Below are 24,351 nucleotides of genomic sequence, written 5' to 3'. Positions count from 1 at the left end.
GTAAATAAAGCCTAATGATACAATGATAGGAGTCCTGATGGCAGTAGTACGGCACGTGAACACTGGAAAACAAGGACCCGGTGGACAGCTGGATCACTGGAGACTGTAGAGGGGAGGAGGTTTTTCATTTTCTTCTTATAAAGGTCGTCCCTCACCTTTTGTGCTGCCCTGAGGAGGAGGTCCAGGAGGAGAATGTGGACCCCATGCACAGCTGTGTTGGTGGTGGTAATAGCGGCACCTGTGGTGGTCGGAGAGTGGCAGTGGAGGCAAATGCACAGCAGAGGAGGTGGCCAAGGAGCCCACCATGATATCTCAGACTATGATACAGGCAGCAGGTGAGGACTCCAATGATGATTGCCTGCTGGACAGGACCTGGGAGCCGGATCGGGGTAACAGCCAGGGCCACGTCTGCTTCAGGACCTGGTGATGGCGCCGACACTGTGGATGGGCGAAGCCTACAATGTGGCAGAGCTAAGCCAAGCTCGGCTGCCTGCAGCCATGTATAAGCAACTGCCATATGGCGCTTTTTCTCCACAAGGCGGACACAGAAAACCACAGCCATGTCCAAGATGTGCAGGATTAAAATGAGCCGTGGCGGTTCAAACACAATCATAGCTGCCTGAGCTCTATGCAGAACATGAGGTAGCATCACCATTAGGGAAATCTAAGTCTGTCCTCCTTCTTCTGGTCCTCTTTGTGGCAGCCAACCCGCATCCTCAAGCAATGCGCAATCTTTGTCATCATCACCTTCTTCTTCTCCTTCTAAGACTTCTCCTTGTCCTCGACTCTATAATGGAATGTTTGGCCGCGAAAAAAAACGCTTCTCTACCAGCAATTAGCCTGTCTACAAGCTGAGCCCCCACCTGGCGAGTATTGTAAAAGTTCCTTGTACTCTCACCTGGCAGAGAACGCTCACCACTCCCTGCCGTTCTCACTGGAGCAGCTGTTACGAGGAGGGACAATACATGAAACGTCTCTCGTGACCCACTGGATCAATGTTTTTTATGGGACCCGAGAGGCAGCACCCTAGCAATATTTTAAGGACAGGACTTTTTGACCCCCAAACCCCCCCTTACCCACACATTCTTCGGTATGGCCCCTACTGCAGGCAGCTCCATGCACGGACACTTTGCCCATCTCCAACAGCAGCATGGGACCCAGGGCTGTAACACCCGGCAAGGCAGCACCGGCAACATCCTCCAGTGTCATCTCAAAGAGGGTTTCACCACTAGTACTACTAATATTACTACTATTAATACCATCACCACTACTAGTACTACCATTACCACTACTAGTACTACTATCACCACTAGTACTACTACCACTACTACTATCACTACTATTAATACTATCACCACTACTACTACTGTTACTACCATCACCACTACTACTACTATTAGTACTATTACAACTACTATTACTACGACTACTATCACCGCTGTTACTACTACTATTACTTTCATCACCACTACTACCACTACTACTACTAGTACTACTATTACCACTAGTACTACTACCACTACTACTACTACCACTACTATTAATACTATCACCACCACTACTACTATTACTACCATCATCACTACTACTACTATTAGTACTATTACAACTACTATTACTACCACTACTATCGCCACTACTACTACTTTTACTACCATCACCACTACCACCACCACTACTACTACTACTATTACCAGTAGTACTACTACCACTACTACGAGTACCACTGCTATTACTACTATCACCACTAGTATTACTATCACTACTACCATCACCACTACTACTACTACTATTAGTACTATTATAACTACTATTAATACCACTACTATCACCACTACTACTACTATTACTACCATCACCACCACTAATATTAGTACTAAAACTACCACTACCCATTGACAGCTGACCTACTGCCTTGTATTTTCCATGCTTTACTGCTTCTGCTGCTGCTACTATTGCCCCAACATGCTTCTTAATACCCTCCCCTCTCCACAGTGCACTGATGCTACTACCACTACTACCACTACTATTATTACTACTACTCCCATCTTCCCTCTCCACATCCACACTGCACTGCTGCTGCTATTACTACTATTATTACTACTACCATTATCACTACTACTACTCCCATCTTCCCTCTCCACTTCCACACTGCACTGCTGCTGCTCCCAATTAAAAGGGATATTTTTTCGTCTCGTTCACAATGAGTCACTTTTCCTTCTGACAGTCCGCACTTGTGCGCGTCGTACGGGCAGCGTTCTGACACTGGCATCATTTTTGGACACTTGGTCCCCGGAGCCTCTTTATTTTTATCCCATAACACTGTGTGTGGTTAAACATCATCTGCTCCTGATTAGTGACAATTTTGGGAATCTTTGGAACATGAAGAAGCAGAAGACTTGTGCCGGCGCGGTGCGATATTAAACACGCTGCATGTTACCGCCATCATACGTGCTTTTCCCTATAGCTATGTATGTCAGCTTCACCCAGACATCATTCACTATTGCTATCATTGCTTTCCAGAGTTTGGGGGAGAAACTTAATAAAAAATTAATGAAAATAGATACGTTTTCCGATGAATTCCTCGGAGACTAGAGGGGGGGGGGGGGTACATAGCAACTTTCAGGGAATTGGAGCCAATTTGTGATTCGGCCCCAACCTGAACTGAACCGAAGCTCCAATGGTTCGCTCTTCTTTACTGCAGACGTCACCTTCTTAGTAGTTGCCTACATAATATCAGGATATGTTGCTCCTCCATATTTTTGGGGTCAGGTGCAGACATCCTGACATATTAGGTGATAATCACAGAATAGCGGCTTCCTCCTTCCGGCTGCGGCCACCGCTGTAGCTGGATGACCGCCATACATCACTCTTCCGCTTCAGAGCCCCAGAAGAGAAGCACCCGGCTCCAGGTCCTGCACCATCACCAGAAATCTACAGCTTCAAAGCGCGTCAGCAGCCTCTGTACCAGGGCGTTTGGACTGGTGGAAGGTTCCTGGCTGACACAGAGGTGTTAATGGAAACAAGGGTTACACCAGGATGATGGTGGTTGGAGTTAACCATGTTAGTGGGTCTTCACAGTACGACCTCAGGCAGAGCAGGATTCGTAGGTCGTAGATAAGTTTGGTATAGGTTCAGGTGAGTACTTTGTGGAGATAATGGGAAGGTGGCTCCAACTGCTGGTCTCCAGACCGTGACCGTTCTGCCCTGCTGGGAGTTGTAGTATAATCAGATGTAGAGTCGATGCCTTAGGTAGAAATATTTCTCCCACCTCAACCTATTGCCATTTTACCCCCTGAAAAATCAGGAGAGTGTGTAAGAGAAACCCCAACCCCCGACATGACTCCCGCCATCAGGTTCACCGGAACATTTGCTAATCTTTATTTTTCTGTTTTTCCACAGATTGAATTCTCGTCGGATCAGATAGAAGGTAAGAAACAAACACAATCAGAAGATACAAGTATAATGCTTATTTATACAGTATACATATACCTATAGGGGCAGTATTAGAGTAACTACACTACTCACAAAAAGTTTGGGATATTTGGCTTTCGGGTGGAAAATGTAAGAAGTTCCGGCTCCAGTGATATTATATCATGAGATTCGGGCATTTAAAGGGAACCTGTCACCGGGATTTTGTGTATAGAGCTGAGGACATGGGTTGCTAGATGGCCGCTAGCACATCCGCAATACCCAGTCCCCATAGCTCTGTGTGCTTTTATTGTGTAAAAAAAAATCGATTTGATACATATGCAAATTAACCTGAGATGTGTCCTGTTCCCGACTCCTCTCACATACAGGAATAAAGGCACACAGAGCTATGGGGACTGGGTATTGCGGATGTGCTAGCGGCCATCTAGCAGCCCATGTCCTCAGCTCTATACACAAAATCCCGGTGACAGGTTCCCTTTAAGTAGAAGCAGCGATGGCGATTTCCTCATCTCAAACCATTTATTGAAACAAAAGCCGACCCCAGTGCTGGGTATACGGCCACAAAATGTCCGTGTCTCAGGAACTTGTCATGTGGCCTTCACTAGTGTTGATCGCGAATATTCCAAGCGCAAATGTTTATGGCAAATATCGGCACTTTGAGAATTCGCAAAGATTTAGAATATAGTGCTATATCTTCGTATTCGCGAATATTCTAGTTTTTTTTTCATCAGTAACCTCCCTTCTTGCTTGTGAGCCAATGAGGAGGCTGCAAAGTCTTTGTCTGAGCTTAGCAACATCCCTAGCAACCAATAGGAAAGCTGCCCCTCCCCTTACTATATAAGAACCTCCCCAGCAGCCCTTGTATGCAGTATATTGCAGATCTGAGAGAGCGGTGACATTGCTGAGCTCTGTGCTTCCATCTGGATCCTATTCCTGATCCAATTACATTAGACAGTTAGCTTATATATATAATACAGATAGTCAGTGTGGGTTATATCCTGATATAGTGGAGCTGAGAGGTTCCAGTGCAGGGTGTTAGGCAGTGTGATAGGGATTACTGTTTCTCTGCTGTCCGTACATACATGCTACAGACACAGTGCTGTGATGTCACAACAATACTTAGTGCACCAATCAGTAATAAGTAGTCAGACCTGATATGCGCATCATTAGTGCCGATTAGCGCAATCGCAAATACATTGGAGCACTCTATCTGCATATAAAGCTATTGTAATGTTCTGCCGTGCCGACCATTTTCTCCAGTCTCAGGAAACTTCTAGCAGCTTGGAAAATGTAGCAAAAGTGACCCACGCCTGTATTGCACGCGCTGTCACGGAATGTGTACAGGTAACAAGGCAAAACAACATGCATAAATGACTCGCTGGATCCAACAGCTAAGGAACAAAAGGGAGACCCCTGTAGACGACCTGGCACTTTCCCTGGCTGCTTAGCCTATGCATAGATCCGAATGGTGGAGGTATGCATATCCACGTACCTTGACTATACAACCCCTGAGCACCCTACAATAGTGAGGGGACACGACCACCGGCTCCCTACACCAGACACGGAGGGAGTCAGGGTCACCTGGGATCCAGCAAACAGAAAATAACAGATAACAGTATAACACTTAACTTTGTAGAGGAGAGGAGAACCAGATGGGCATGCACACATACTCCAGGAAGAAATATAAGCCGCCCAGAAAAGCCTTCTGGGGAAGAATTTAAAGGGAAGCAATTAGTCCAACACATGACAGCTGAGAGAGGCTAAGGAGAGGAGGAGCTGAATACCACAACACAGAAACTCAAAGAGGAGGTTCTGAAAGGCCTCTGTCAGAGCTTCTCAGCTGTCTGGTTGTGACAGTACCCCTCCCTCTACGAGTGGACTCCGGACACTCAGAACCCACCTTCTCAGGATGGGACCTATGGAAAGCCCTGATGAGACGAGAGGCTTTAATGTCCGTCACTGGGACCCACATCCTCTCCTCAGGACCATACCCCTCCCAGTGAACAAGGTACTGAAGAGAACCGCGGACAAGACGAGAATCCACAATCCCAGAGACCTGAAATTCAAGATTCCCATCAACCATAATCGTCGGAGGAGGCAAAGGCGAGGGTACAATGGGTTGAACATAAGGTTTCAATAAGGACTTATGAAAAACATTATGGATCTTCCAAGTCTGAGGAAGATCAAGACGGTATGCAACAGGATTGATGACAGACAGGATTTTGTAAGGCCCAATAAACCTAGGACCCAACTTCCAGGAGGGAACCTTCAATTTGATATTCTTGGTAGACAACCACACCAGATCACCAACATTCAGGTCCGGACCAAGCACACGTCTCTTATCAGCCACACGCTTATATCTCTCACTCATGCTCTTTAGATTATCTTGAATCTTTTGCCAAATAGATGACAAAGACGAGGAGAATCTGTCCTCACCAGGTAAACCAGAAGACCCCTCTCCCGAGAAAGTCCCAAACTGTGGATGAAACCCATATGCACCAAAAAATGGTGACTTATCAGAGGACTCCTGACGACGGTTATTTAAAGCAAACTCAGCAAGGGACAAAAAAGAACACCAATCCTCTTGATTCTCCGCCACAAAACAACGCAGATATGTCTCCAGATTCTGATTGACGCGCTCTGTCTGACCATTCGACTGCGGGTGGAAAGCAGAAGAGAATGACAACCGAACCCCCAAGCGAGAACAGAAAGCCTTCCAGAATCTGGAAACAAACTGCGTGCCCCTATCAGAGACTATGTCTGAAGGAATACCGTGCAATTTGACAATGTGATCAACAAATGCCTGCGCCAGCGTCTTAGCATTGGGCAAACCAGGAAAAGGGATGAAATGCACCATTTTGCTAAAACGGTCCACCACCACCAGAATCACAGTCTTCCCCGAGGAACGAGGCAGGTCCGTTATGAAGTCCATGGACAGATGTGTCCAAGGACGGGAAGGAATGGGTAAGGGAAGGAGAGGACCTGATGGCCGTGAATGAGGGACTTTGGCACAAGCGCAAGTCTCGCAGGCTGCCACAAAACCCTCAACCGACTTACGAAGCGCAGGCCACCAGAATCTCCGAGCGATGAGATCCAGTGTGGCTCTTACCCCCGGGTGCCCAGCAAGGACCGTATCGTGGTGTTCTTTAAAAATCTTGTGTCTTAAAGCGAGAGGCACAAACAACCTCCCAGGAGGACAAAGATCAGGAGCCTCTGACTGGGCTGCCTGCACCTCTGCCTCCAATTCAGGAAAAAGAGCAGAGACCACCACACCTTCAGCCAAAATGGGACCCGGGTCTTCAAAATTCCCGCCTCCCGGAAAACAACGTGACAGGGCATCTGCCTTCACATTCTTAACTCCAGGGCGGAGCGTGACAACAAAATTAAACCTAGAAAAGAACAACGACCATCTGGCCTGTCTCGGGTTCAGACGCTTGGCTGACTCCAAGTAGGCCAGATTTTTATGGTCAGTAAATACGGTAATAGGGTGTCTGGCTCCCTCTAGCCAATGGCGCCATTCCTCAAAAGCCAACTTGATGGCCAACAATTCCCTATCTCCCACATCGGAATTTCTCTCTGCGGAGGAGAGTTTTCTTGAGAAAAAGGCACACGGTCGCCAATTGGCAGGAGAGGAACCCTGAGACAAGACCGCCCCCACACCCACCTCAGAAGCATCAACCTCAACTATGAAGGGTAACGAAACATCAGGTTGCACCAAGATGGGAGCGGAAGCAAAACTCTCCTTGATATCAGAAAAAGCCTTACGCGCCTCTACTGACCAAGAAGAAAAATCTACCCCCTTTCTGGTCATATCAGTGAGTGGTTTAACAACAGAGGAATAATTCAAAATGAACTTCCTGTAATAATTGGCAAAGCCCAAAAAACGCATCAGCGCCTTTTGATTCTCAGGAAGCTCCCACTTAAGCACAGCGCGGACCTTCTCGGGGTCCATGCGAAAACCAGAAGCGGAGAGAAGAAACCCCAGAAATTGAATTTCTGGAACCGCAAACACACATTTTTCCAGTTTCGCATATAATTTATTCTCCCGCAGAATGAGCAAGACCTGACGTAAATGTTCCTTATGAGTGTTGAAATCGGGAGAAAAAATCAAAATGTCATCCAAATACACCAATACAAATTTTCCCATCAAATGATAAAAAATGCTGTTCACGAAATGCTGAAAAACGGCTGGGGCATTCATCAAACCAAAAGGCATAACCAAGTTTTCAAAATGGCCCTCAGGGGTATTGAAGGTCGTCTTCCATTCGTCCCCTTCTCTGACCCTGACCAGGTTGTATGCCCCTCTTAAATCTAATTTGGAAAAGACTTTAGCCCCAACAACCTGGTTAAATAGGTCCGGGATCAGAGGAAGCGGATAAGGGTCACGAATTGTGATACTGTTCAGCTCCCTGAAATCCAGACAAGGTCTTAAAGAACCATCTTTTTTCTTAACAAAGAAAAAACCAGCGGCAACAGGTGACTTCGAGGGTCGTATGTGTCCCTTTCTCAGACTCTCAGAGATATAAGCACGCATAGCGATCCTCTCAGGTTGGGAAAGATTGTATAAACGAGATTTAGGCAGCTTGGTGCCTGGGATGAGATTAATAGGGCAATCGTACTCCCTGTGCGGGGGCAAATCCTGAACTCCACTCTCAGAGAAGACATCCGAAAATTCAGAGTGAAAAGATGGTACAGTCTTAGTAGCAACCTCAGAAACAGATGTCGTGAGGCAATTCTCTCTGCAAAAGTCACTCCAACCATTTATTTGCCTCGCTTGCCAATCAATGGTGGGGTTATGCTTAGTGAGCCAGGGCAGCCCCAACACCAGAGGGGTGGGCAAACCGCTAAGGACGAAACATGACACATCCTCAACATGAGCATCACTCACAATCAAACGATTATTGTGAACTATGCCCTTTAATGATTTCTGAGAAAGTGGAGCGGAATCGATAGCAAAAACCGGAATATCCTTTCTCAAAGCGCACACCTGGAAACCATGAGTTATCGCAAATTGATTATCAATGAGATTGACCGCTGCTCCACTATCCACAAAAATCTCACAAAAAATGTTCTTGCTCTCTAGCGCCACCCTAGCCGGCAGGACAAAACGGGAACTACAAGCAAACGGAAAACCTTCAATTTCCGCCTCAACCCTGCCAATAGTAACAGACGGAACATTTTTCAAAGATTTTTTCCTCTTTGTTTCTTTATTATACCCAGAGAACTGCCTGAATCTTCTAGAGGGACAAACATTTGCCAAATGATTTATACCTCCATAACAAAAACAAACCCTCCCATGCGAGCTGAATCTTCTATTGTCAGAAGCAATCAACCCCAGCTGCATGGGCTCCTGCTCAGAAGGGGCTGACAGCGACTGAGACCCCTGTGCACAGAATGGGACCGCTGCACAGTCCTGGGACCGAGTATGACATGAAGGAGAGATCTCTCCTCTCTCTCTAAGACGCCTGTCAATACGAACGGCCTGAGACATAGCAGAGTCCAAAGAAATAGGCCTTTCATGAAAGGCAAATGCATCTTTCAATCCCTCTGAAAGACCATGGCAAAATTGACTTCGGAGTGCAGCATCATTCCAACCAGTATCAGCTGCCCATCTCCGAAATTCTGAGCAGTATATTTCTGCGGATTGTTTACCCTGGCATAATAGACGTAGTCTAGACTCCGCCAGAGCAATACGATCCGGATCATCATATATCTGACCCAGGGCTAAAAAGAATTCATCCACTGAACGGAGAGGCCGTGCCCCCTCCGGCAGCGAAAAGGCCCAGGACTGAGCGTTACCTCTGAGCAGCGATATAATGATCCCCACCCTCCGTTCCTCATCTCCAGAGGAAAGGGGAAGAAGGCGAAAATGGAGTTTGCAAGCCTCTCTAAAACGCACAAAATTCTCACTACCCCCGGAGAACGTATCCGGGAGCGAGATCTTAGGCTCAGAACAAGCTCCATGAACGCAAGCTGAACCGGTCACTTGAAGCTGAGAAAAAGTCTTACGGAGGTCAGCTACCTCCAATGAAAGACCCTGGAAGTGTTCAGCCAAAAGTGAAACCGGATCCATGCTTAAAACGGTTTTGGCGGCTTATAATGTCACGGAATGTGTACAGGTAACAAGGCAAAACAACATGCATAAATGACTCGCTGGATCCAACAGCTAAGGAACCAAAGGGAGACCCCTGTAGAAGACCTGGCACTTTCCCTGGCTGCTTAGCCTATGCATAGATCCGAATGGTGGAGGTATGCATATCCACGTACCTTGACTATACAACCCCTGAGCACCCTACAATAGTGAGGGGACACGACCACCGGCTCCCTACACCAGACACGGAGGGAGTCAGAGTCACCTGGGATCCAGCAAACAGAAAATAACAGATAACAGTATAACACTTAACTTTGTAGAGGAGAGGAAAACCAGATGGGCATGCACACATACTCCAGGAAGAAATATAAGCCGCCCAGAAAAGCCTTCTGGGGAAGAATTTAAAGGGAAGCAATTAGTCCAACACATGACAGCTGAGAGAGGCTAAGGAGAGGAGGAGTGAATACCACAACACAGAAACTCAAAGAGGAGGTTCTGAAAGGCCTCTGTCAGAGCTTCTCAGCTGTCTGGTTGTGACACGCGCATTACGGGAATATTACTGTATATTGACGATTTTCTCTATCAAGAAAATAATAACTGGAGATCACGAATTCTAGTAGTTATAAGTGTCCCCGCCTCCTCCCTTCACACTGATACTTCGCTGGCCGCGCTGTGCAGCATAGCGGCCAGCGAAGTATTCGCTTTATAAGACGCACGGCCATTTTCCCCCCACTTTTGGGGGGAAAAAGTGCGTCTTATAAAGCGAAAAATACAGTAATTATATTCTTGTACATAGGAGCAGTATTATAGTAGTTATATTCTTGTACATAGGAGCAGTATTATAGTAGTTATATTCTTGTACATAAGAGCAGTATTATAGTAGTTATATTCTTGTACATAGGAGCAGTATTATAGTAGATATATTCCTGTACATAGGAGCAGTATTATAGTAGTTATATTCTTGTACATAAGAGCAGTATTATAGTAGTTATAGTCTTGTACATAGGAGCAGTATTATAGTAGTTATATTCTTGTACATAGGGGCAGTATTATAGTAGTTATATTCTTGTACATAGGAGACAGTATTATAGTAGTTATATTCTTGTACATAAGAGCAGTATTATAGTAGTTATAGTCTTGTCCATAGGAGCAGTATTATAGTAGTTATTTTCTTGCACATAGGAGGTAGTATTATAGTAGTTATATTCTTGTACATAGGAACAGTATTATAGTAGTTATATTCTTGTACATAGGAGGCAGTATTATAGTAGTTATATTATTGTACATTGGAGCAGTATTATAGTAGTTATATTCTTGTACATAGGAGGCAGCATTATAGTAGTTATATTCTTGTACATAGGAGGCAGTATTATAGTAGTTATATTCTTGTACATAGGAGGCAGTATTATAGTAGTTATATTCTTGTACATAGGAGCAGTATTATAGTAGTTATATTCTTGTACACAGGAGCAGTATTATAGTAGTTATATTCCTGTACATAGGAGCAGTATTATAGTAGTTATATTCTTGTACATAGGAGCAGTATTATAGTAGTTTTATTCTTGTACATAGGAGGCAGTATTATAGCATTTATATTCTTGTATATAGGAGCAGTATTATAGTAGTTATATTCTCGTACATAGGAGGCAGTATTATAGTAGTTATATTCTTGTACATAGGAGCAGTATTATAGTAGTTATATTCTTGTACATAGGAGGCAGTATTATAGTAGTTATATTCTTGTACATAGGAGCAGTATTATAGAAGTTATATTCTTGTACATAGGAGCAGTATTATAGCAGTTATATTCTTGTACATAGGAGGCAGTATTATAGTAGTTATATTCCTCAGTGGGCAGCAGTATTATAGTAGTTATATTCCTCAGTGGGCAGCAGTATTATAGTAGTTATATTCCTCAGTGGGCAGCAGTTTTATAGTAGTTATATTCCTCAGTGGGTAGCAGTATTATAGTAGTTATATTCCTCAGTGGGCAGCAGTATGGTAGGGTATTGTGGATAGCTCATCTTAATTATGATTGTGTCCCAGATATTCTCACACTCTGGACAATGGTTTCCTTGTTTAGTACATTGTTTCCACCCTGTCAGGGATGGTTCTTCCCTTTTAATAATTCTTCCCTGATGTTGCTCGTTGCACTTATTGAAGTGAATTATTTTTAATTAATTTTATCCCTTATTCTTACATTAGTGAACATTAGATATTTTGAGAACTTGAGTTTGTTTCGTTCGATTCCCCGCAGCCCTGATTCCAGCGACATGTTATTTTCACCCACTGGCTCATATAATTTAGAAAAGTCTTGAAACATCAAATTGAGGCATAATGACTTGCAGCTCCGGAGGCTTCTCTCCAAGAGAGTCCTGCGTCCAAACCTCCCACAAAATAGTGGAAATGAAAGGGAAGCAAAAACAAAGAATGGTGTTAAATGAAGACAGATGGCACGGGATGCCACACATCGGCGCTGGCATCAGATCGGCATTCCTGGGCCTGAATGTAGTGGAGAGAGGAGCCGCTCGGCGGTGCAGTGATATCAGTCCATTGGAACCCGAATTCATCAAAGCATGCTTATAGTAAAGGTCACCCAATCCCTGCCCGCCATATTGTTTTATTCCTAATGCACGCAACACCTTGTCCTATGCACTAACATTATCCAAACTGGAGTAAAGGAAAACAAGCTTAACTGCCCACAGCAACCAATCAGATTCCATCTTTAAGCAGCTTTTTAAAATGTACGGTGGAAGCTGATTGGTTGCCAGTTTTCCTTTACTCCAGTTTTGATAAATCCACCCCTGAATGTTAACGCGTTCAGGGCTCGGTCAGGATAATGCACCTGTATCCTGACAGCAGGGGCCCAAGCCCCAATGAATATGGCCCAATTCTCTAAGTCAACCAATCGCCCCCCCAACCCCTCCCCCTGCAAACACTAGCACTGAAGACATTTTCCTGTACTCGCTATACAGCAGCACCTACCTCTCACATCCAGGGCCTCCAGGTGACGCCTCCTCTGATGTAGATCTTCTCTGTCATCATCTTCTCCATTCGGTCCGGAGACTTCTCTCAGCCGCCTCGTCTCTGCAGAGTGTGACACACAGACCTCTGAGCTTCCTTACTTTTCTCTACCCCCAAATACTATCCTGAAGTCAAATGAGTGCCCCCATAGTAATAGTACTCCTCATAGTCCCACCAATAGTAATTCCCTTCTAGAATGCCCTCATTAGTAATACTGCCCCCTACAGTGCCCCCCAACAGTGATAGTGCTCCCTAGGAGTGCCTCTATTAGTAGAAGAGCCCTCCAGTATTAATAATGTCCTTAACGAGCCCCTAGTAGAAATAAGGCCCCCCTATTGTTATCCCACTGGTAATAATGCTCTCTAAAGACCCCTCAGTAGTAATAAGGCCCCCCATAGTGCTCTTAATAGAAAAAATGTGGATCTATAAGTCCCTCCTATAGAGCCCCTGGTAGTAATAAAAACGCTTAATGTCCCCTGGATTTATAATGTCCCCACAGTGCCCCCAGTATTTATATTGCCCCCTATTGTTATAATGCTCACCTTGAAGCGCCCCCAGTATTTATATCGCCCCGTGCAGTGCCCCCTGTAGTTATATTCCTCCGTTTACTGTCATCAGAAATTATAATTCCTTAGCACCTCCACCATACAGTCCCATGTAAATAACATTATTTTCCTCCTCCGCCATAAAGTCCCATGTAAATACCATCTCTCCAGCCCCCTCCAGTATACAGTCCCATGTAAATAACATCCCTATCTATCTACAGCCCCCTCCAAAATGCAGTCCCATCTTAATAACATCACCCCCTCCCCAGCCACCTTCAACATACAGTCCCATGTGAATAACATCACCCCTCAATATTCAGTCCCATGTAAATAACATCACTCCACTCCACTGTCCCACGTAAATAACTTCAGCCCTAACATACAGTCCCAGTTAAATAACTACAACTCTTAACATTGTTCTGCCTCTCACACTAAGTAATCTACCGCTTCACTTACCTCTTCTTATGTAGCAGACCTCACCACAGGTTCTTCCCAGGACTTCTCTTCACTGCTGAGCCATCCTCTCCTGCACTGGTCACATGATGGTGACATCATCGCAGGTCCTTTTCAGCTACTGCATTTAGAACTAATCACATGGACTGTGATGTCATCACAGGTCCTTCAGCTCTTGCCAGGCATTAGATTCAATTGTATTGCCGTCCTGAAGATGGCAATACAGTTGGATCTATCTGGCAGGCAGTACATTCGGGGCCTGGGACAAAACATCAGGGGCCCAGGCCCCAAATGTTTTAACCTAGCAACGCCCCTGCCTGACAGAATCCTCCGACATTTCACAGCTCATGTAAGTTGAGTATTTTAGTACTTATCCACATGCAACAGAAAAATCCATGCATTTCCCTACTGAATGATGAAGGACGTACAACACATGCAAATCTGCTGCCACATCTGAAGCAGAAAGGCTTCTCTCAGTCATGTACTTCTGCCATGAATTCTTTGGAAAACACATGTTGAACATATGAGCAGTGTGGAGGGAAGCAAAGCATTCAAAGCGGAATTTGGTTTGAAGTTTAGGAAAACTTCGATTCTCAAGAATTTCCAAAGTGTGAATTTCCTAACAAATCAGTTTTTCCAAAAAATGGTGGCTGTACGCTTTAAGTAAAAGTAAGACGCCCCAGAACGCGATATTGACCCATAATGCTGTGCAGCGAGCCAATCAGCAGGTAGTGGTCCCCTGTGATGTCACAGCCCTAGAGAACCCTCATCCTGCGCGGTCGCCACCATCGTCCTGTGAGCTCAGCATAGGGAAGAGATGTGACAAGCACTCATGCACTAGGGCAGTGTTTCCCAACCAGTGTGCCTCCAGCTGTTGCAAAACTACAACTCCCAGCATGCCTGGACAGCCTTTGGCTGTGCGGGCATGCTGGGTGTTGTAGTTTTGCAACAGCTGGAGGCACACTGGTTGGGAAACACTGCACTAGGGGACAGTGTTGCTGCAATCATTTTTGATCCATCCACCATGTTCGATCATCTGGTCTTAACCTTAGAAATTTTAAAAGCGAAATACCATCCGGTTCATAGTAGGGCAGGATCTCGGACCTTGTGTAGGGGTTCCAGACCTTGTGGAGAGATCCCGGATCTTGTGGAGTGATCCCGAACCTTGTGGAGGGATCTCGGACCTTATGGAGGGATCCACATGGGATTATGGTCATCCTTGTTGTGGATCCCTCAATGTTATTGCTTTGAGGAAGGTTTTCCCGCCTCAATGCTGTGTCCCATCTCTGGTACTATCACACTGGAGGACAGGGGCTGCTGCATACACGCTCCAGATCCCCCGATCCCCAGAGCACACCCGGATGACCACGTCATCTGAAGGGTTAAAAATCTGTGACTGGCATTGGCGCCAGTTGCGGACATTAGTACCAGATGTCTGCTGTCCGGAAAGGGTTAACTTCCAAGCCTTCACACTGAGACTGGGAATGAATATGATTAGGGATGAGCAAACTGAACCCGAGTTCGGGAAATGTTTTTTTACAGTACAAATTAATTTATGAAGTTATTGCGCAAAGTCTCGCGAGACTTGAGAAGCAATAACTTTGGGTCATCGGAGCCAATACATTCTAATACTTAGACTAATGTTTTTTGCGAATCGACTTTGGATGTTTCATCCGAAGTCGGTTTGCTCATCCCCAAATATGATTAGGCAGAGTGGCCTGGGTATACCCGATTCGTGACAAAAAAAATTGGAACCAATCAAATTTCTTGGCAAAATTTGGCAAAGCTGCCAAATCAAATTTATCAAAACTGGGCTTCACATTAGACTCATGTTGGCCGAACCTGCTGGGTTCTGCCTGACCGACCATCTATTATGTACGGGGCTTCCAGACTCTCCCCAAAGGGAAGATGCTGAGGGAGATAAATTCCAAAATTCTCAATCTGTTTCATTTCAGGGAATGAGTTGCATCCTACCCTCTCCCCATTCAGAACACATGCAAGGTCAGCATATGTATGTGCATAGTGGAGGAGATTGTGGCTTGGGCCCCCAGGCCATAGTGGTCATGTGTCAAGATAAAACTTCTTAGTCAGGTATCCTTCCCGCTTTAGCCCTTAGGCATTGGCATTATGCTTAGATGATACGTCCACCTCAGGCTGGAGGGCCTGGTGTAATGGTAGCTTCTCTGAAGTTGGAGAGGTCCTCATTGGAAGACCTTCAGGACAGCTGATGTTGAGCCCCTCATAGAATTTATGTTGAGTCCCTCATGTTTAATGATTTTCTGAATAGTTCTACTCTCAGCAGGTGACTTCTAAAGTCTCTCTTATTGTAACCGTCATGTCAGAATTGTTTTTCTGCACTGTCTCCAAAACCAACCATGATGCCGTGGCTTGGAAGAGAAGACAAGCCTGCTGTCATATAACCCTGCAGATGGCTAACCACACAAGCAATGGGTACGCGATTCCAGGAAACCCAGCTAATAATATAAACTCATGCGGCCGGGCGGCCGTGTCAAGTTCCACCAAACCAAATATTTGTCAAGATTTAACATAATAACCAAAAAATTCACCATTGAATGTGCACAGGCTGAGCTCTCTCTTTTCTTTGGCAGAATTTAAGGAAGCCTTCTCACTCTTTGATCGAACCCCTGACTGCGGGATGAAAATTACCTACGGACAATGTGGTGATGTGATGAGGGCGCTAGGACAGAACCCGACCAACGCTGAAGTATTAAAAGTTCTTGGCAGACCCAAGCCCGAAGGTTCGTATTTGTAATGTCGCTGATCCAGCACTGGGATATTCTGCAAACAGTCTGCTAGTCCAGAGTCAATGTAGTCCTCTGCGAGCAGAGAAGTGAAAGGAGAATTATCTGCAGGTAGTAATTACGACTAGTTATGGCTGCCAGAATCTAACCATGAAAACGTCAAGAAAAAACACAACGTTTTATTTAAAAATTGCAGCGTTTCTGGAAGAACAAAGTTGATTATACGTCTGTAACCCAACGATAATCTGTATTTTTTGGTGGCCTCCATGCTTCCTCAGTTGTCTGAAGCTATCTGTCTATGAGACATCCTGGCATAGAGAAGACAGTAAGTGACTGACCCCAGGGCAAAAACGTTTGTAAACGAGGTCTTGGTTATGTCCTCTCAGCCAGCCAATTTAACCCAGAGGTCTATGTCTGCAGCCACCACAAGATGTAGTTTGGGCAACTGCAACGTGCCGGAACACAAAGGATAGTGAGTGTAGTGGTGAGCTGGTGGGTGTAGTAGTTCATTTACTCCCAGTTAAGTTGTCCCCTGGGATGGCGTGCTGTGGATGGGAAGACAGAACTAAATCCTCCGGGGCACTCTTGGTTCCAGGGAACACCAGACAGATGGAAGTTGAGGTGCCCTTGATGGTGGTGTTTACGGTGCTTTGGTGGCTTGGCCCCTGTGTTTGTGACACCAGCACCGTAAGGTGCAATTAAGAGATGGAGCAGAAGAATGAGGAATGAGGCAGTAGTTAAACCAAGCAGGAACTTTATTGTCAGATGTAGTAAGGCATCCAATATCATCACTTTGTCTTGCATACAGATGGCAAAAAATTATAAAGCTGCAAATCCAAATTTGCAGTCTCCTTGAGGTGAAGTGTAGAGGTTAGCTCCAGCTCACTTTAGTAGAGGTGATATTCTTACTTTACTTGGTTCCTGATCTTGCTTCTGTTACTCAGCCTTTCAATAGTAGTTTAGATCCTCTGTAAGTAACTATTCTGACAGATGGCCTTATGTCCTTGGTTATGGTGGGCTGCCTGTAGCTTAGAAACTCTACACCTAATGCAAAAGTGACTAAAACCTGATAAACTGCAGTTTAATTACTTTGCCAATAGTCTATAGTTCAGTAATCCAGCAACCCAAAGGCAGGCAAACTCTCTGCTTCATTATTTTAAAATGTTGCGCTCCTCAAAGTGATAATTCACTTTATACCCCTGAAGGGTAATCTACAGTGTAGGATCAGATAGTCCTAATCTTGGACTCAAAGGTTTAGGTAAATTGGTTCCCTGGGCTAGGCCCAGGAGAACAGAGACAAGCCTATCTCCTCTCCTTCCTCCCAACTCCTAATCTCCCCCTAACTTCCTGTGGCTGCACTATATAAATGGTGTGATGTGGCCTCTAGTGGTGGAAGTATGTAATGCATGTTACCAGCCTCTAATATGGATTCAGCAGCATCGACAAAGGAATAGTGAAAAATGACAATTTGGAGTGGACCATACACACATATGTGGGACACTACACAACCATCACCACAGCCAAGAACAATACTGCCCTCTGCTTTCTCCAACAGTTCCATACAGAATGAGCAGATATTTTTTCCTTATCATGTGGATAGGGGAGTCTTTTCTAAAGTGGTACAAGCCCTTCAGACACTTAAGCCCCTTTCACACGAGCAAGTTTTTTTTCCGCATGGGTGCGATGTGTGACGTGCACTGAATACTAGGTCTGTGTACATGAGCGTTCTTTTTCTGGGCATGTTCTATATTCTGCGTTTTTCACACAGCCCTGGCCCCATAGAAGTGATTGGGGCTTCAGTGAAAAACACATTGCAGCCGGAAGCAAGTGAGGATGTGATGCGTTTTTCACTGATGGTTGCTAAGAGATGTTGTTTGTAAACCTTCAGTTTTTTTCTCACGTGAAAAAACGCATCAAAACGCAAAAGTAAACAACTGAATGCAATCGCAGACAAAACTGACTGAACTTGCTTGCAAAATGGTGCGAGTTTCACTGAACGCACAATGAACGCATCCGGACCTAATCCGTCACGCTCGTGTGAAAGAGGCCTTAGGATATATTCACAGTCGTCAGATTTTACTTGTAGATGTGTATCAGAAATATAATACTTACTGTCAGATTTCTGCTGTGGATCTGTTGCACATGTTCAGCAGATGCACATGAGAAGAAGACCTCTTTGGCTTTTCTGCATGAAATAAGTAGCATGTGTTTTGAAATTTTCCATGGTATGTGAACAGGGCTGTGGAAACCCTATTTACATGCATGTAATGCAGACTCTCGTCAAATTTTATGTGGATGTTGGAGCATCAAGAAATGTCTTGAGTGACCTGAAGACCATCCATGTACATTCTCAAGAGGAAGTAGTTAATCCCAACTAGACCTTGAGATTCTCATTCTCTTTGGTTGAGCTAAAAATCATCTCAAGAGGACATAGAAGACTACTATAAATTCTAAGACTACAAATTCTTGTAGCTGTGCGATATTTGATATGTGGGGGTCACATACATACTGACCCTTCTCAATGTTATTCACAGAACTTAACACAAAACTGATGGATTTCGACACCTTCCTGCCAATGCTACAACATATATCCAAGTCTAAGGAGAAGGGCACCTATGAGGACTTTGTGGAGGGTCTCCGAGTCTTTGACAAGGAAGGAAATGGCACTGTCATGGGGGCAGAAATACGCCACGTTTTGGCTACTCTTGGTATTTTTAAATATTTACTCTTTTTTTTATTAATATATAATAATCTTATAGCATCTAATGATGTCTCACAATAATAATGTCTCCCTGATGCCTAGGGGAACGGATGACAGAAGATGAAGTGGACAAATTGATGTCTGGGCAGGAAGATTCCAATGGGTGCATCAACTATGAAGGTAATTAATGAGCAATCCAAGGAGGTTACAAGTATCAAGACCATAAAATTGGTGTCAGTCAAGCAAAAGTGCCACCCTCAAGATCTCAGCAGGTCCATACATACTTGTGGTCTACTGGCGAATGTACTGTACATTAACAATTATGGTACATACTATGTTTATAAGAATGACAAACACATACTTCACCATGGCTTCAGAGTTGCACCAATCGTGACCCAATTCTAAGAAGATTTTTAGGTAAGTTACAGAAAACAATGCCAGGTCTGATCTAATGTTAAATTCAACCCAAGGTTCATCAAGAAGCTGAGCTGAGGAATCAGGGGCACACTGAATGGGGAGAGATAGTGTTGCTCACATGGTACACCAGTATTAATTCCATTGAGCTTAGATGCTCATCTCATGTAACTAGTAAAATCCTGTATCATGTGTTGTCACAGACCAATGGTTACACAGGCCTCCTGTATGTACCCATGGCGGTACCCTGAACATTTCACAATGATATCTGGTAAAATGTTACTCAGGTCCCAGGCTTTTGCAGTGAATCCTGCGACTATAGATGTTTTGTAGATTTCCTATGATCAGCCATCACGGCATTAAATTCACCATACGGTATATCAGCACAGATATATGCTGGAATTTGGCATCAATGGATGTACCCATTGCAGTTCCTAAAGCAGGGGCTGGCAACCTGCGGCATGCATGCCAGAGGTGGCACACAGACTGCTTTCTGCTGGCATGATAGCTGTTGCCAAATTTGTTGATGACCTGCCGCCATGCTGTACCTCTGAAAAAATCATGTACAATGCGTCTGCTAGGCCTGCCCCTCATGCTTCCCACCCGAGCCTCCACAGAGGAGCAATAGCAGAAAGTGGTACTCTGCAACGCTACTGGCTGCCTTATACTATACCTCGCTGCTGCTACCTGGCTGCTGCTGTGCGTATCCAACTACTCGGGACTGTCACAAATAAAGAAAGGTATTTGAATGTACTGGGGGTTGGGAAGAGGATAGTGAGCTTGAGAGGAAGGGGAAACGTGCACTGTGACCAGATTGAGTGTGGAGTGAAGAGGGTGAGCTTGGGGAGATGAGGTAATGAGCATGTGACCAGATTGAGTGTGGGGGGAGGAAGGTAGGCTTGGGAGATGGGGAACGGGCATGTGACCAGATTGGGGTGTAGGCAGAATATTGAGCTTGGGGAGATGGGGGAATGACCATATGACCAGATTTTGGGTGGGGGAGGAAGGTAAGCTTGGGGAGATGGGGGAACGAGCATGTGACCAGATTGGGGCAGGATGGTGAGCTTGGGAGCATGGGGAATGAGCATGTGACCAGATTGGGGCAGGATGGTGAGCTTCGGAGGATGGGGGAATGAGCATGTGACCAGATTAGGGGTGGGGGAGTATAGTGAGCTTGGCACATGGGGGAACGAGCACTGTGACCAGATTGGGGGTTGGGCAGGATGGTGAGCTTGGGAGATGGGGGAACGAGCATGTGACCAGATTGTGACCAGATTGGGGCAGGATGGTGAGCTTGGGAGGATGGGGCAATGAGCATGTGACCAGATTGCGGGTGGGGGAGTATAGTGAGCTTGGCACATGAGGGAACGAGCACTGTGACCAGTATTTGGGGTGGGGGGAGGTGAGCTTGGGAGAATGGGGGAACCAGCATGTGACCAGATTGGGGGTTGGGCAGGATGGTGAGCTCGGGGAGATAGGGGAACGAGCATGTGACCAGATTGGGGTAGGGGAGGATGGTGAGCATAAATGTGATTGCTGGGGGATAGGGCAGACTGGTTATGAAGGGAAACCATCTTCCTGACTACTTTTGGAGATCTGGGAAAGGAATGGTAAGCCTGAAAATGATTGCTGGGGGGATGCGGAACAAACTTTCTGACTACATTGGGGGTGCGGTGGGGATGGTGACTTGGAATGTGATAAGTCTGTGGGGGGGGGGGGGGTGTAGGTGTGACTGGTGCAGCTCTGATTGTTATTATTGTATGGTTAACCAGTATATGGGGCACCAATGTATTTTAGACAGTCTGGGGGGGGGGGCAGGCAGCACTCGGTCACGTAAAATAAGTGAGGCTGCTCTCCCTCACTGTCAGTAAGTGTATGGTTGGTCTGGGGGTCCCCCATATATCAGTCCCATAGCCAGATTCCGAGGAGCAGTGACAAGCTTTACTCTTCGTATATTTGCCAGAAGGCAATTTTTCTGAAAAGTTGGAAACCTCTCTAAGCCGTGCAAGTCAGGCAGTGGGACGTGGCAGGTAAGTACCTGGTTATGGCCCATATTTGTTATATGACTGTCCTGTATGGCTCAGCACACTGAGCGCTTCAGCTCAGCCGACCCCTGTCCTAGAGAATCCTCAAACAAAGTGAATATAATGATAATACCGCATGTTCCTCCACGTTGGAGGTGTGGATGATACACATGGAGGTAGCTGAGCGGGGGCCCCACCTATCCACAAAACATCTAGTAGAGCATGCAGCCCCTTTAACCTTCTCAGAACGTAGCTCTCCTCACCCCTGTCATGATTTTCGTCTTCGAGGTCACTTATTTTCTGCAGCTTCAGTGAAAGTAAAGTTGTTGAAAACACATTGGGGTAGACATAGCGGAGGTTCCCCTCCTTAACCCCCCCGGGGGCGCAGGCGTGTTTGCATTGGCCGCACGGCTGCGTTTGTTTCTCTGAAGTAAAAAGTTCAGGGCTGGAATGTGATCGGTCATCGGACAAAATGCTGGTCCAAAAATATAAAATCAACATTGTTAACAGAAGAGAAAAACTCTCATTACTTAAAAAAAGAAAATCTGGCGTCCAAAGGCTGCAACGTCTGATGTTTGTAAAACTTGGACATTTTCTGAAATTCTCATTAAGGAAATTGGCAAAAACATCAACAGTGAAATTCCTGTCATCGGCCGCAGAGGCCGTGTCATAACGTAAGAGCCGGGCGGGAATGGTTCCTAGACGAGAACAGTACTAGTTACTGACTGGAAGTGGGCGGGACTTCTAAATAGTGATGTCATTGATACATTATTTGTACTCAGAGAGTTATCACTGTGTTACCTGTGCTGTTACATAGGACTGCAGGTGACATATCATACATTATCTGTACTCAGAATTATCACTGTGTTATCTGTGCTGTTACATAGGACTGCAGGTGACAACTACTACATTATATGTACTCAGATAGTTATCACTGTGATATCTGTGGTGTTACATAGGACTGCAGGTGACATCTACTACATTATATGTACTCAGATAGTTATTACTGTGTTATCTGTGGTGTTACATAGGACTGCAGGTGACAACTACTACATTGTATGTACTCAGATAATTATCACTGTGTTATCTGTGGTGTTACATAGGACTGCAGGTGAAATCTACTACATTATCTGTACTCAGAGAGTTATCGCTGTGTTATCTGTGGTGTTACATAGGACTGCAGGTGACATCTACTACATTATCTGTACTCAGAGAGTTATCGCTGTGTTATATGTGGTGTTACATTGGACTGCAGGTGACTCTACTACATTATCTGTACTCAGAGAGTCATCACTGTGTTATCTGTGGTGTTACATAGGACTGCAGATGACATCTACTACATTATCTTATCTCAGAGTGTTATCACTGTGTTATCTGTTGTGTTACATAGGACTGCAGGTAACATCTACTACATTATCTGCACTCATAGATTTAACACTGTGTTATCTGTGGTGTTACATAGGACTGCAGGTAACATCTACTACATTATCTGTACTCAGAGAGTTATCACTGTGTTATATGTGGTGTTACATAGGACTGCAGGTGACTCTACTACATTATCTGTACTCAGAGAGTCATCACTGTGTTATCTGTGGTGTTACATAGGACTGCAGATGACATCTACTACATTATCTTATCTCAGAGTGTTATCACTGTGTTATCTGTTGTGTTACATAGGACTGCAGGTAACATCTACTACATTATCTGCACTCATAGATTTAACACTGTGTTATCTGTGGTGTTACATAGGACTGCAGGTAACATCTACTACATTATCTGTACTCAGAGAGTTATCACTGTGTTATATGTGGTGTTACATAGGACTGCAGGTGACTCTACTACATTATCTGTACTCAGAGAGTCATCACTGTGTTATCTGTGGTGTTACATAGGACTGCAGATGACATCTACTACATTATCTTATCTCAGAGTGTTATCACTGTGTTACCTGTTGTGTTACATAGGACTGCAGGTAACATCTACTACATTATCTGCACTCATAGATTTAACACTGTGTTATCTGTGGTGTTACATAGGACTGCAGGTGACATCTACTACATTATCTGTACTGAGAGAGTTTTCACTGTGCTATCTGTGGTGTTACATAGGACTGCAGATGTTTGATGACTGTGAATCCGGCTCTGATGAATCCAGCGATCCTCTATATATTATTGTACACGTTTCAGGCTTCATATTGCTCATGACTCTTACATGTTTCTTCTTGTTTCCTTCCTGCAGCTTTTGTAAAGCACATCATGGCCAGCTGAGCAGGTACTACCACCCCCATTAGAATTGTGACCTGTCCTGGTGACTATAATAGGCCTCCCCCTAATGCAGCATCTTGTTAGAAAACCTGTATTTGGTGATTGTTGATTTGTTACTTTGTTGCAGAAATGTCCGAGTGTCTCCTTGGAACCTTGAGAAGTGACTCCTCTGTCTCCAGGCTGGAATCTCCCTCCATCTAATTGGTCTTGGTAGAGAAGACCCCAATATTCACATCCCCAAGGAAGGAAAGTGATGAAATCCTATGAAAAAAAACATCATTAGGTCGTGTCTTATTTAATCCTGCAGATCGGGGTCTTGTCCCCCAAATAAAAGAATTCCCAGAATGAATGAGCGACTGTGTCGTTTCTTGCCAAGTTAATTAAAATTGATTTGTTGTATTATCTATTCCTCGGAAAGCTGAATAGTGATCAAGATGGCTGCCATCAGGGTTGTCACACAACTTTCCCAGGATTCCACTTCCAGCTATGGCTCTTGCTGCCTGTAGATGGTGCTGCACAGGGCTGAGGTTGTGGTGGTTGAGGTTTGCATGGTTAGACATTGCTCTTTCATAGGATTTAACTCAGAAAAAAGCAAAACCTTAAGAATAACAAGGGAGGAAGGGATGGGTCTTGTCTGCCCT

General features: G+C 45.0%; 1 protein-coding gene across 1 annotated transcript; it reads left to right on the top strand.

Moving 5' to 3' along the window:
- The first annotated feature begins 2,382 nt into the window (after window positions 1–2,382).
- Window positions 2,383–24,059, top strand: LOC122922870 (myosin light chain 3-like). The gene is made up of 7 exons (XM_044273624.1): window positions 2,383–2,412; window positions 3,403–3,430; window positions 16,155–16,304; window positions 18,842–19,015; window positions 19,111–19,188; window positions 23,685–23,717; window positions 23,838–24,059. Exons 1-6 carry the CDS (start codon window positions 2,383–2,385, stop codon window positions 23,711–23,713), a joined length of 489 nt encoding a protein of 162 aa, XP_044129559.1. The 3' UTR covers window positions 23,714–23,717; window positions 23,838–24,059.
- The last annotated feature ends 292 nt before the right edge of the window (window positions 24,060–24,351 follow it).

The sequence above is a fragment of the Bufo gargarizans genome, unplaced genomic scaffold (genome assembly GCF_014858855.1).
Source record: "Bufo gargarizans isolate SCDJY-AF-19 unplaced genomic scaffold, ASM1485885v1 original_scaffold_1006_pilon, whole genome shotgun sequence".
Taxonomy (NCBI): domain Eukaryota; kingdom Metazoa; phylum Chordata; class Amphibia; order Anura; family Bufonidae; genus Bufo; species Bufo gargarizans.
Note: the sequence above shows the minus strand (reverse complement) of the source record. Positions and strands in the feature narration are given on the sequence as shown.

Coding starts and splice junctions, on each gene's coding strand:
- LOC122922870 (XM_044273624.1), top strand. CDS start 2,383: ATGAAGAAGCAGAAGACTTGTGCCGGCGCG. Junction 2,413..3,402: donor AGAAGACTTGTGCCGGCGCG/GTGCGATATTAA, acceptor GTTTTTCCACAG/ATTGAATTCTCGTCGGATCA. Junction 19,016..19,110: donor CCACGTTTTGGCTACTCTTG/GTATTTTTAAAT, acceptor CCTGATGCCTAG/GGGAACGGATGACAGAAGAT.